Source organism: Gopherus flavomarginatus, chromosome 2 (assembly GCF_025201925.1).
Source record: "Gopherus flavomarginatus isolate rGopFla2 chromosome 2, rGopFla2.mat.asm, whole genome shotgun sequence".
NCBI classification, from domain to species: domain Eukaryota; kingdom Metazoa; phylum Chordata; order Testudines; family Testudinidae; genus Gopherus; species Gopherus flavomarginatus.
In genome coordinates, this window is record NC_066618.1 from 242,072,867 (window position 1) to 242,086,694 (window position 13,828).

A 13,828-nucleotide genomic window follows, 5' to 3' on the forward strand; every position below is an offset into this window, starting at 1 on the left:
CTTGTTAAAATAGGAGGTTGGAAATTTTTTTTTCATTTAATCCATAAAATGATACTACACGGCTGTTCTGGAGTAAAAAAACAAAAACAAAAAAAGCACCTTTTCCTCAGGTGAGGGGCAGTTTGAACAGCTAAAAACTAAAGGGCAGGTTGCCACAGGCTAGTGGAGGCTGCTTTCTCCTGGATATAACCCAAAACAAGAAACATTTCCTTTTATTAGGCATAACTAATCTTTCTCTTCAGATTTATTTTTCTTTTTAAGATTTTTCAAATGAAAAAAAAGAAAATGCAAAAGAAAATGCAAAAGAAAAAAAATCCTGCTTTCTGAAGCTGAAAGGATATACAACATAACACTTTAAAAAAATTTTATTCAGACCACTAAAAAAACCTGAAGATCCTTTGTTTTCTTACAAAGTGATATGTAGAGTGTTATTTACATTATCGATTATTTCTTCAATTGGTGTTATGTGCTTTGAAGTTTTCATTATGAAAAACAATGAATCACAATTAAAAATTCCTTAAGGAAAACAGAAACAGGGTAAAGGCCTAATCCATACATGTGTGATAATTTTACATATGAAATTATTCCTGCTGAATTAATGTTTGTATTCTAAGTGTTTGGAGAATCAGGACCTAAATTTTACCTTTGAAGATAAAGCAAGAAGTTCATCCAAGATAAATATACAGAAATTGCTCCACATTCCCACTGCAGGCGAGTTGGGATATTAACAAATAAGGAAGACACAAAGATTATGCTAGAAGTATAAATTGTCCAGTCTAATAGATTAGAATAATCCAACAGGTACTTCAATTTCTAGAATTTGAAAGAAAGAAAAAATTAGCATACTGACAAGTATGAAATCATTAAAAATAATACATTATATATTATTTTTCTGTCCTCTTAAGTTTTAATGTATCTTGAGTATAACCCTAAATTAGGATTTCCCTGATAATAAAAGAAAAAGCAGCAGTGTTTTTAATATCAAACAAATTATTAAGACAAATAGAGTATGATAAATTATATATACACACACACACACACACACACACACACATACCTGTTGAAAGAGTTGAAATATCTCTTTGCAGATTCCAAATAAACTCATGGTGAAAACTAAACACATGCATACTCGTATGAAGTATGAATCCTGAAACAGAAACCAGACAGGACAACAAAATGGTAAATAGAAATTTGGCTGAAGTTCTAATTAGGACACTCATGTTGCATTGACAAGTCTGCTAACTCTTCACAGAACAAAAAAGAATATATTTAAAAATAGTAATAAAAATATTCTAACAACATTTATGGTGAAATCCACTCCATCTGCATTGACTTCAGACAATGAGATTCTATAGTGGAGGGGTTGTAGAGGTGAAATCCAGCCCTACAACTCAGAATCAGTTACTAGGACTGCTGTGCAGCCCCCCTAGAGCTGCTATTCAAGCCTATGAGCTGAAATGGTAGCCACTGCACATCTATACCACTTGCACAGACTGTTGGGGCCACTGGATGTGTGTAATCACTGAAGCTGTGACCCATCATCTCTGCACCATTATGATCTCCCATGCTGGCCTACAGTATTCAGGGCCAGCAAAGGGATCCTTTCCATGGTACTTAAAAGGTGTGCAGGCACCCCTAACTGGCTACTCTCCCTTGATGTCTCCCAATGCAGACTCTGTGAAGGACATTAGTGACATGGAGTGCCTCACACTCATCCCCACATCACTGGTGAATTTCATACTCACTAAATAAATTCAGACTGTGTCTTAGTCATATGTTTTCTCAGACACATTCACATGCCAGCAGCAGAGCTGCTCTCACTTCCTTGTCAGTGTGTCAACAATTACCTGAAAGGAACAAATGAGTTTTAAATCTACACCATGGGCCAAATTCTGCCTCACATACCCTGTGCTGCCTCAAGTACTTGGCTTACACCTGGTCATATCTTGACTACAGAGTTGAAGCATGGTTTTAAGCAAGGGCAAAACTTAGCCACATAGTCCAGCAACTTCCACAAGATGCATAAGCCTTGGCTGCAAAGTCACACACAGAGATACCGTATGTCTTGTTTCTGGATGTTTTTGTCACTGATCTTGCCAGCAAACCGTGTGTTGTGGATTTTCCTCCTAGACACACTTGATCATTTATAATTATATTAACCGTGTCTATAACTGACACACTGAAATTAACATTATTTTCAATGTTTTGGGTTTTTTGTGGGGAGGAGATATTGCAATATAATGTAGATTTCCTCTCCCCTTTTTTTTCTGTTCCATGAGTTGATTTATATTCACCTTAATAGTCATTTTGGAATCATGACATCACAAAATAAAACAAAACATGCAGTATTTTAAAATCATTGTTTGAGTGTTCCTGGAAACCTGAAAAGGAAAAGAATCAATACCACCATCACACCAAACATTATAGTTGCATATATTTGATATTGTTATTGTAACCTTCAACTCTATCTTTTAGTTTTCAGGTTCTTATTTCACCGCAGTATATCAACATCTATCCTTCTCTTTAGTTTCCTCTGCCCATTAGATTATTGCTTTTTATTTGTGTGTAAAACACAATGCTGACTGAGGGTGCTGTATAAATAATGAATTCCCAACTATTAATAGCAACAGAATATTGGATACCAGTTTAAGCATTCAAAAGTAAGCACAGGGCCAAGTTTTTTGCCACCCCAAGCAAAAAAAATTTCCCATGCCCCCTCCCAGCCCTGCCCCAAGTCTGCCCCTTCCTCACCCCTTTCGAACCCCTTCCCCAAATCCCCAGCCCCTCCTCCTACCCCAGGAGCGCCGCATTTCCCCTCCTAACCCTCCCTCCCAGGCTTGCCTGGGAGGGAGTGGGGAGAAGTGCAGCGGCGGCGCGCTTGGGAGAGGAGGCGTAAGTGAGCTGGGAGCAAAGTGGTTCCTTTGCTCCCCCCCAGGGTTACTTCCTGCGGCCCTCCCCGCGCCCCCCATCACTGCAGCTCACCTCCTTTCTGCCTGCTCCCCTGAGCGCACCACCGCCGCTCCGCTTCTCCCCTCTCCCTCCCAGGCTTGCAGCAAAACATCTGATTCATGCAGCAAACCTGGGAGGGAGGAGGGAGAAGTGGAGCGGCGGCGCGCTTAGGGGAGCAGGCGGCAGTAGAGTGGAGGTGAGCTGGGGGGGAGCAGTTCCTCTGTCCCCCCCCAGATTACTTCTTGTGGCCTCCCCACGCTCCCCACAGCTGCACCTCATCTCCACTCAGAGCCAGCTCCCGACTTTTTGCGCCCCAAGCAAAAAAAAAGGAGCCAGAGTGCTGCCCCTTGGAAAGTGCTGCCCCAAGCACATGCTTGGAGTGCTGGTGCCTAGAGCCAGCCCTGAGTAGGCAGATGACAAAATTAAGGCTGTGTACACAATCTTACTTGTGTGTATGTGTTTTGATTAAGTCTTTTATTATGCAATAGCATTCTATTTCCCAAATAGGATATCATACAAATTGTTGCACAGCAGCCCTTCTTCAACACTTTTACAATTTACAAAGTGCCCAGGGGTTGCGGGAAGAATCCTTAAAAAGAATCTTGAAAATCCTTGAAATATATGCAGGAGCATTTCTTTAACCACTTACAAGATGAACACAAGCTGAGGTAATGGCTTAACAGTATTCCTACACTACATTTTTCACTATAGCTTCAGCTGAGTTAGCCATGCACAGTACAACCATTCTTAGCTGCATCTTTTTTGAGCTTAATGCAAAATGTACTGTGCTTGTGCGGCCTGTGAATGTCAAAGACACAAAACATGGCCAAGCAAAACCCAGTGTTCACCAGAATACTCAAAAGCACTTCTCTTTCATCATGAATATATCCATGCCAGATTTCAAACTTGCAACTTTGGACATCACCAATTTTGCTGCTTTTTATTTTTAAGAAAAAGGGAGAAAGTGTATTGTTTTCAGTCACTTCATACTAAAAAGCAGCTTAATCCCTTTTGTTCACACTCTGCCTTAGGGCAGAGACGGAAACTGAAAAAAAATGTGCCCAAGAGGTAATATTTTCAGAAAATAAGTAAAAATAGGGAAAATGACTGTAGAATTTAAACTACAGGAGTTATCACTTCCCATTCCAGGACAATAGCAGCATGAGAACAGATTGTTTGGATGTATATGTTTTATAATTATAGGCCTTATTGTTGCAAAGTGACTAATAATTCTAGAAAACCACTTCAATTATCATATCGTCTTGTTTTAAAATGATATATTGTAACTAATTAAAAATAGTACCTTATACTCTAATGGTCCTGTTTGATGTGTTTCTGTTGCATTAGAAGATATTCCTGGTCGTATGCGGGTGACCAGAAGAGTCAGAGGAATGAGACCAAGAGAATACACACCAAGGTTCATAATATGTGCTCGGAACCCATAGGCCATCCTGGAAGATGAAAAATGAAAAAAGGTTATATTTGGAAGGCTGTATTTCCAATGGTCCTTTTGTGATCATGGAGAAATGCACATTAAGGTTGCAATCATGCAAATACAACTGTATAAATATTCTTAGTGACTGGCCTTGCCCTGGGAGTTCAAGGTGAGCAAAGGCTTAATGGCTGCCTTTAGGGTCTCTGGGCCAAACTCTGCTCTTGTTTCCTTTGAAGTTAATGAAGTGACACCAGATTTTCTGTGATGGAAATGAAAATAAAACTTGTGCCAATATAGATTGTGGTGTGTTTCTGCCTCTAGTAAAATAAAAAGGTTGCTTGAATATTATCTGCTAATGGTTGAGATATTTAAATATTCTTATCAGAGTGACTGGATGGGAGTGAAACTGACAAATTCTACAATTAAAATTATCTTTCTTTGTAACAAATCTTTTCCATAGGACATATAAACATTTTTATAGTAATGTTTCTTTGTATATTCCATTTTATTGTAAACCTGATTAAGAGATTAAAAAATACAATTTATTCTAAAATCTGTTTTAGAGATCCAGTTAACAGATACATACCACTTCATGAGCAAATATTCTCTACATACAGGATGATTGAGAAGCTCCATGCGATTATGACGTACCATAGCCTACAAAATGTGTAAGCAAATGTATCAAACATACAGTATATCCAATTCAGTTGTGTGACCCAGTTACAAACCAGTTGTTTACACTACCTATTTCAGTACACTAGAATCCCCTTTATCTGAGCCTCCATTATCTGGCTCTCCATATCAACCAAACCACCAACTGCCCGGGGCCGACAGCAGGGATTCCCACCGCCCATTCTCTGGTTTATCTGGATTTTTATTATCCCATTTGGCTCAGGTCCCAGATAGATCAGATAATCAAGATACCACTGTACTTTACATGAATTCTAGCCCATTGAAAGGTACAGTACATTTGAAGTGATCTTATTTATCTAATTTTATTATGATTGAATTGGAAAGAACGGAATATTCTTTGAGGCTAATGTTGTGTGAGAACATTGAAATTTGTTTTAGATCAATAAAACATTTTGCAATCTGCATGTGAAGAAAGAAAATGGTGAATACATCATGACAACTTGTACCCTGGCCAGTTCCCTCCCTTAGAAATGTTTTTTTCTGCAATTCTGTTTACATTTCAGGATGTAGTTGCAAGTGATGAAGGATGAGTTTGCTTAGATACATGCACATCCACATACACTGTACTCTTTCAAAATATCTGAAGTGCATAAATAAGTTAATAACTTTTATCTATACCTAATAACTGGTTAAAATATTTATTATATAAACTATAAGAACTTCAGCTGGCAAATTAATGCCCAAGTTTCAATCCAATGTGCTTTAAAACTGCTGAGTTACAACCCCTGGAAAAGAGGGTTTACAATGAAAAAAACTTAACTTTAGCTCCAACAATACCAATGTACAATATTTTGATAGTTAAAAAACAGAACTTACATTTAGAATGGTAAGTGGTTCATAGACAATTTCTTCATCTGCCTTTACTTTTTTGTTAAGTATTAGTGGACACTGAAGATACCTGAAGTTATATTCAATCTGTACAATAAATACATATATTAGTGTGTGTTTATGACAATATTGATGTAGCAGTTCAGTCTTGGTACATCAAAGCAAACAAAACAAAAAACAATTAAATATTCTTCAGAAAAAATATGACTGTTGTGGCAGAATAACTATCAACCTGGACACTCTGTATTTATCAATCACTCAGTAAAACTATGAAATCTATATGACCAGCTATGATTATTATGGATTTTCATCACTATCAGTAAAATAAATGGGATCTTAAAATACTCTTAAAATATTAGAATTTTAAATAATTGTTTAGATTTTTTTTTATTTTAGCATCAACTACAAGGTAGAAGTTATATAGGTAATATAAGAAAGAAACCACATAGTATTATATTAATTTTCCAAACAATCTGTTAATGTTGTGGACACAATCCAATGTGAAAATCTACATGAGATGTTTTAATATAAATCCAAAATTAGTGCAATTGTAAAAGCAACAAAGACTTAAAAATATATCCTGCTTCCTTGGACATCTGTAAGGTGACTGTCATTTTAGATTTTGGACGTGATAATAAGATGTGCCAATTTATGTACAGAAGCCATATTCAGGTTTGGAATAAGCACAAACTGGTTTAGAGGGGATGTGAAGGCAGTTATAAAAATTAATATCCAACAAATGGAAGAAAGGGGAAGTTGATTGTAATGAATATAAATCAGATGTTATGAATTGTAGAAAATTGATATGCGAAGCCAAGAGACACAAGAAGAAAGCTATGACCAGCAGAATGAAGGACAATAAGAAGAAGTTTTTAAAATACACTAGGAACAAAAATAATCCTGACAATTACATTGGTTCATTACAAGATGGAAGTGGTAGAATTATCAATAACAACAGAGAAAAGGCAGAAGTATTCAATAAATATTTCTGTCCTGTATTTGAAGGAAAAACAGATGATATAGTCTCATAATATGGTGATGATCACACTCCTTCCATTCCACTAATATCTCTAAAGGATGTTAAACAGCAGCTATTAAGGTCAGACATTTTAAAATCAGCAGGTCCAGGTAACTTGCATCCAAGACTTTTAGAAGAGTTAGCTGAGGAGCTCACTGGACCATTAATGCTGATTTTCAATCAGTCTCGGAGCTCTGGAAAAGTTCCTGAAGACTGAAAGAAAGCTAATACTGTTGTGCCAATATTTAGAAAGGATAAACGGGATGATCTTGTTAATTATAGGTCTTACATCTATCCCAAGCAAGATAATGAAAGTGGCTGATATGGGACTCAAGTAATAAAGAATTAAAGGAGGGTACAGTAATTAATGCATATCAACATGGGTTTATGGAAAATAGATCCTATCAAAACTAACCTGATATATTTTTTGATGAGATTACAAGTTTGGTTGACAAAGGTAATCTATTTACTTTAGCCTTCTCTAAGGCGTTGCACTTGGTATCATATGGCATGCTGATTAAAAACTAGAATCATATACAATTAATATGGTACACATTAAATGGATTAAAAACTGGCTAACTGCTATATCTCAAAATGTAACTGTAAATGGGGAATCATCATAGAGTGGGTGTTTTTCCAGTGGTGTCCCGGAGGGATCAATTCTTGGCCCTACACTATTAACCATTTTTTTTATCAATGATGTGGAAGAAAACAAAATCATCACTGATACAGTATGCCAGTGACACAAAAATTGGGGGAGTGGTAAATAATGAAGAAAACAGGTTACTGATTCAGAGTGATCTGGACCTTGGTAAAAGGAGTGCAAGCAAACAATATGTTTTAATATGGCTAAATGGAAATGTATACATATTGGAACAAAGAATGGAAGCCATGCTTATAGGTAGAGGGGTCTATCCTAGGAAACAGTGATTCTGGAAAAGATTTGGGGGTCATGGTGGATAATCAGCTGAACATAAGCTCTCTGTGGCCAAAAGAGCTAATGGATCCTAGGATGCATAAACAGAGGGATCTCAAGCAATAGTAGAGGGGTTATTTTAACTTTGTATTTGGCACTGGTGCGACTGCTGCTGGAATACTGCGTCCAGTTGTGGTGCTCACAATTCAAGAAAGATATTGATAAATTGGAGAGGGTTTCAGAAAGAGCCACAGAATAATTAAAGGATTAGAAAACATGCCTTGTAGCGAGACTCAAAGAGCTCAATCTATTGAGTTCAAAAGAGAAGTTCAAGGAGTGACTTGCTTAGTCTATAATAGCTACATGGGGAACAAATATTTGATAATGGACTTATCAGTCTAGCAGAGAAAGGTTCAACATGATCCAAAGACTGGAAGTAGCAGCTAGACAAATTCAGACTGGAAATATGGTGTAATTTTTAACAGTGAGAGTAATTAACCATGGGAACAATTTACCAAGGGTCATGATGGATTTTCCATCACTGACAATTTTAAAAACAAGACAGGATGTTCTTCTAAAAGATCTGTTCTAGGAATTATTTTGGGGAAGTTCTGTGGCCTGTGTTATACAGGAGGTCACACCAGATGATCATAGTGGTCTCTTCAGGCCTTGGAATCTATATGCAAGTCTATGAACACTGAGGACAGCTGCACCACTTAAACCAGGTGTCTGTTTGACTCAGAAAGTGAACATTTCGTCTGTACTCATTGTTAAGAAAATAGCGTATATTCTGGAAAATCTATATCCTTTGATTCCAGATTCATTTCAAGAGGTATCTTAGCAAAGTTGAAGACCTATAAATTGCTAAAGTTTAAATTATAGTTATAACAATTTTTAAACATGAAAATTACAGCAACTGACCTTCAAAACAGGACAAAGAGCAAAATAAGACAACATACCTGGAAGCATGTATTTAAATTATGTGTGTTATGTATCTGTGTGTGTATATATATATACACACAAAATTATATACACCCAGTGAACTGCTAAGCCAATTGTGAATGCGTCCAATTCAATCTCAACTACTATAAACAAAAATGATCAAGGGTATGGAACACCTTCCATACAAGGAGAGACTAAAAAGATTAGGGCTCTTCATCTTAAAAAAAAAAAATGACTAAGGTGGATCTAATAGAGGTCTATATAATCATGAATGGTGTGGAAAAAGTGAATAGATAAGTGTTATTCACCCATTACCCTATACAAAAATGAGGAGGCATCAAATGAACTTAATACACCTCAGGCTTAATACAAACAAAAATACAAAATTTTTCACACAATGCACAACTAACCTGTGGAACTCATTGCCATGGGATGGCCAAAAGAATACTATGTTCAAAAAAGAACTGGATGAGTTCATGGAGGATAGGAATGCAACCTCATACTTGGGGCAACTCTAAACCTCTGACTACCAGAAGTTGAGAGAAGACTGAGGGGATCACTCCCTAATCACTCTATTCTGTCCACTCGCCCTGAAGCTTTGGCATGGGCCACTGTCAGAGACAACTACTAAGCACAGGATCATAGTCTGACTTGGTATGGCAGCTATTATGTTCTTATGTTCTAATTTCATGCAGAAGGTGGAAAGGGGATACCAGTAGGGCCGACGGGGGTGGGGGGTGGGGGAGGAGCTGGTACAAATTACCAGGGCCTGGCGGTTTGGAAGGGGGCCCAGGGCCCGGTTTCGTCAGCCCTGTTTAGCCAGTCTGCCCTTGATGGGGGGAGGGGCCCAAAAATTTTTTTTCAGCAGGGCCTGAACTGACTCTCGGTGGCCCTGGATACGAGGGGCATCCCTTGGTACAAGACATTTCTTCCCTTGTAGATATAAAAAGGTGACAGCATCAAGTGCATACATATTTCACTAACTGGTCCATATACTGAATAGATGACTTTGCTATCAGATTTGAAAGGGCCTTTAGTTCAAGGAACTACATAATATGAAGTCTGTAGCCTTTTGTGTGTTCCTGTTTAAATAGAATGGCTTTAGCAGTGCTCTCCTCCAAAAAGCAAAGTGTGGAGCTACCTCTTCCCCTTGTCTCCAGATAGATGTGTAGATTTTAAGGAGATTCTTCTATTGCCTTTAAATTGCAATTCTGAGTTCATGAATCCTCTTTCTTTTCCTTCTTAACCCAGTTTGGCTCATGTTACTGAACCATCGCGGGAGGAACATGCATCAACACTTTAGGCATGACATCAGCACAACGTGTGCTGAAGTTGCTGGAGCCAAGAATGCTGACTGTACTGAAGCATATTATGAAATTGTGTGATGACAGCTTCAAAGGTGAGAGAACAAACAGCGATGTTAAATATACACATCATGATTTTACCACCAAAACCATCTAAGGTCTAACCATGTAACTCTTGAAGTCAATGAAAGTTGCCATTAAGTTTAATTGGAGGACATTGAATCAGTTTGGTAGGGGGAAGCACTGGGAAACTGCTTAAACCCGTTGATACACAGACACAGATTGACAGAGGTGAAGTCAAGTGACAACAAGTATTCACCAGGCTATTCAACATGTCTGACTGTGGCTTAGATACTAGAATACTAAGAAAGACAGTGAGTGATGATCAGAAGTTCTCACGGAGTTTGAAACAGACATCAAAAGCAGCCAAGGTGTCTGTGGTAGCAAAAGATCATCACAGTGTAGCCTTAACCTGAGCTTTGTAGAACACTCATTTTCAGTTGAGTTCTCCTGGAAAAGGATTTTTCAACACCTACTACTTTGAAGCCAAAGTGGGTCCTCCCATCTTGTATTTACAATAGATCAAGGAAAAATTTGTAGCATGGTAGTGTTTCTGTAAAGTCTGTTTCAGCAGACCTATGCAAAAGCAGGGAGTAAAAGGAACACCATTACAGGCTGCAATGAAAAAGGGAATGATAATGACCGCACTGCATCTTAAGATGAGAGATTGTTGTCTGGCTTGCTGGGGGAAGGAGTCAGGGGCGGCTCCAGGCCCCAGTACTCCAAGCGCATGCTGTGGGGGGCGCTCTGCCGGTCGCCGGGAGGGCGGCAGGCAGGGTGCCTTCAGAGGCATGCCTGCAGAGGGTCCGCTGGTCCTGCAGCTCCGGTCGACCTCCCGCAGGTGTGCCTGTGGAGGGTCCGCTGGTCCTGCGGCTCCACCGAAGCCGCGGGACCAGCAGACCCTCTGCAGGCACACCTGTGGGAGGTCGACCGGAGCCGCGGGACCGGCGACCAGCAGAGCACCCCCTGCGCCATGCCGCCGTGCTTGGGGCGGCGAAACGTCTAGAGCCACCCCTGGAAGGAGTGTACCTCTTTAAGAGGCAGAGAAGCACTAATGTTGGTGCAGCCGAAGGGCAGCTCAATGTGGGGATGCTGAATCATCCCTCCAGGTGACTAGTCCAGAAGGGAGGGGAAAGTATATAGAGTAAGCCAGGTGGGAAAAACCCTCTCTCATCTGGACCAAGGCAAGATGGGGGATTTTTTGTCTTCCTCGTAGCAGGTAGGTAGGGTAGGGCATAGGTAGGGCAAGCAGGAACAGGAATTAGGCTATGATGTCACAACTCATTATGTAAGCATGGGGCATATGTCCTGTGCAAGTACTCCATAGGAAAGGGATAGAGTGATCAGATAAATGGATTGGTAAAGGATTTAATGGAGGTGTTTGTTAAACGAATGGAAATAGGGGGGTTCGGGGCTGCCATGACTAGAACAGCAGGGAGCCACCCCCACTCCTTTAGATACCACCTTAACCCTAATTCGAGGGTGGGGGATGGCAAGGATCCAGCAGTGGATTGGCTGGGAACCAGCATGGAAAAGGGATAGGGCTAATGGAAGCCCCCTGGGTAGATATTGAAATGATCATGGATTTACCTGCACTGTACACTTTTATCTGCCAGGTTCTCCCAGATAGTTGCAGTCTAATTAAACCATATGGTATAGCCAAACAATTAGAGGCAGTTGGTTCCACTGAACCTCAGTACTAGGTAAATTCATGCTACCAACTGATGAGGTGATTTAAATTATTTATTCTAAACTAAAGGGATTTTTGCCAATCACACACCAGGAGCACAGACCCACGAGTTTACTCAGCTTACCTTTGGTGAATTTCAGTTGCACAATGATCCAGATATAAACTATCTAAAACATGTTAAAAAGGGATTAAACTTTACAGAGTAAGCAAGTTTAAGCAGATATAAACTACACTGATGATTTGGCAAGGTTCAAAAAGTGCCAAGTTCACTCAATTTACTACAATCCAAATTTTTAAATAATGATTTATCACTAATAATATATTGCAGGGACATTATAACATATCTTATTGTAAGAAGAGTTTTAATAATTAAAATGTACTAGTTTTAATTACTTTTTTTCTTCCACTTACATAGAAGTCTCGACTTGTCTTTTCCTCTGAAGAATCAATCATACAGTTGTCCAAAACCAACTTTCAGCGTGGAAAGAAAAACAATAAATTTGCATAAATTAATTATCATGATCGCTGAAAATTAGGACTGTTCAGAAAAAAAGGAAGATTTCCATACTTTAGGGGAAAAAAAGTGTCCATGGTCTTCAACAATACAGCAGCCCTTCTAACAAAAATAATTATTCAATACACATTTACAGCATGCTTAGTGATGTGCACAACCTATATTTGTACATATATGTTAACAAATGAGAAATTTTACCTTGTTTACATGGGTATATGACAATTTGCACTTGCGTATGTCAAGTCTTTAGAAATACTCATACTTGCAGATTTACTTGAAAATTTCACAGAATTTTTAGAATGAGGTAAATTCTTAATGTGTAGACTAAACAATCTTACTTTTAAAGATTCAGGAACATATTCAACCATTTCCAACAAAGGACACTTATTGGCAGTAGAAGAGTGAGAAAATGTTGTTACAGCTTCTTCCCATCTGCAAGAATAAGTTGAAATAGTGCAGAATTAATTCTATGCCTCTCGGCAAAGGATAAGGAGCTAAACATCAACTTTATAATGAAAGAAAAAATGGATTATGTTATTTTGAAATCTAATTATTTTTAGACCGGATGAGCTGTTATTTCAGAAATTATTCTGCAAATTACAATCTGTAATGAATGTATATGCCATGAAGTGAAAATCAGCTGTTGAGGCCATAATTGAATAATATTCCTGAATGTTTCCCTAAGAATGAGTCATATTTAATCCTGTTTTCTGATAAGCAGTGATGTTTTGCAAATCACAGGATATACTAAGCTCTTCTTAAAACCTTGGACTCATTATGAACCCTACACTGATACTAGAAGTCTGTATCTTGGGCTCACAACATTCTGAAGGTAATAAAAAAATACTGGGTATCATCCTGCCACTCTTAGCATGAGTGGTGATCACTCATGGTATAATTCCGTCACTCCTGAAATGGACCCAACAGGTTTAGCAAATCGATAGTGTATACAACATGTCCCATCTAAACGTCAACAACTCTCATAAGAACATAAGAATGAACATAAGAACAGTCATACTGGGTCAGACCAAAATTCCATCTAGCCCAGTATCCTGTCTTCTGACAGTGGCCAGTGCCAGGTGCTACAGAGGGAATGAATGGAACAGGTAATCAAGAGATCCATCTCCTGTCACCCATTCCCAGCTTCGGGCAAATATGCTGGGGACACCATCCCTGCCCATCCTGGCTAATAGCTATTGATGTACCTATCCTCCATGAACGTATCTAGTTCTTTTTCGAACCCTGTCATAATCTTGGCCTTCACAATATTCTCTGCCAAGAAGTTCCACAGGTTGACTGTGCTTTGTCTCAAAAATACTTCCTTTTGTTTGTTTTAAACCTGTCGCCTATTAAGTTTATTTGGTGCCCTCTAGTTCTTGTGTTATGAGGAGTAAATAATATGTCCTTATTTACTTTCCCCACAACAGTCATAATTTTATAGACCTCAGTCATATCCCCCCTTAGTTGTCTTTTTTCCAA

At 38.7% G+C, this 13,828-nt stretch overlaps 1 protein-coding gene across 1 annotated transcript in view; it reads right to left on the reverse strand.

Annotated features, from left to right (window-relative positions):
• TRPA1 (transient receptor potential cation channel subfamily A member 1) overlaps positions 1-13,828 on the reverse strand; it is an 85,144-nt gene that overhangs the window by 20,180 nt on the left and 51,136 nt on the right. Inside the window, exons 15-21 of the mRNA XM_050940674.1 lie at positions 12,688-12,781; positions 12,247-12,306; positions 5,894-5,992; positions 4,971-5,041; positions 4,253-4,400; positions 1,058-1,147; positions 644-813 (exon numbers count right to left, since the gene is read on the reverse strand). Of these exons, the coding sequence (XP_050796631.1) occupies positions 644-813; positions 1,058-1,147; positions 4,253-4,400; positions 4,971-5,041; positions 5,894-5,992; positions 12,247-12,306; positions 12,688-12,781 (732 nt within the window). The remainder of the gene's footprint in view (positions 1-643; positions 814-1,057; positions 1,148-4,252; positions 4,401-4,970; positions 5,042-5,893; positions 5,993-12,246; positions 12,307-12,687; positions 12,782-13,828) is intronic.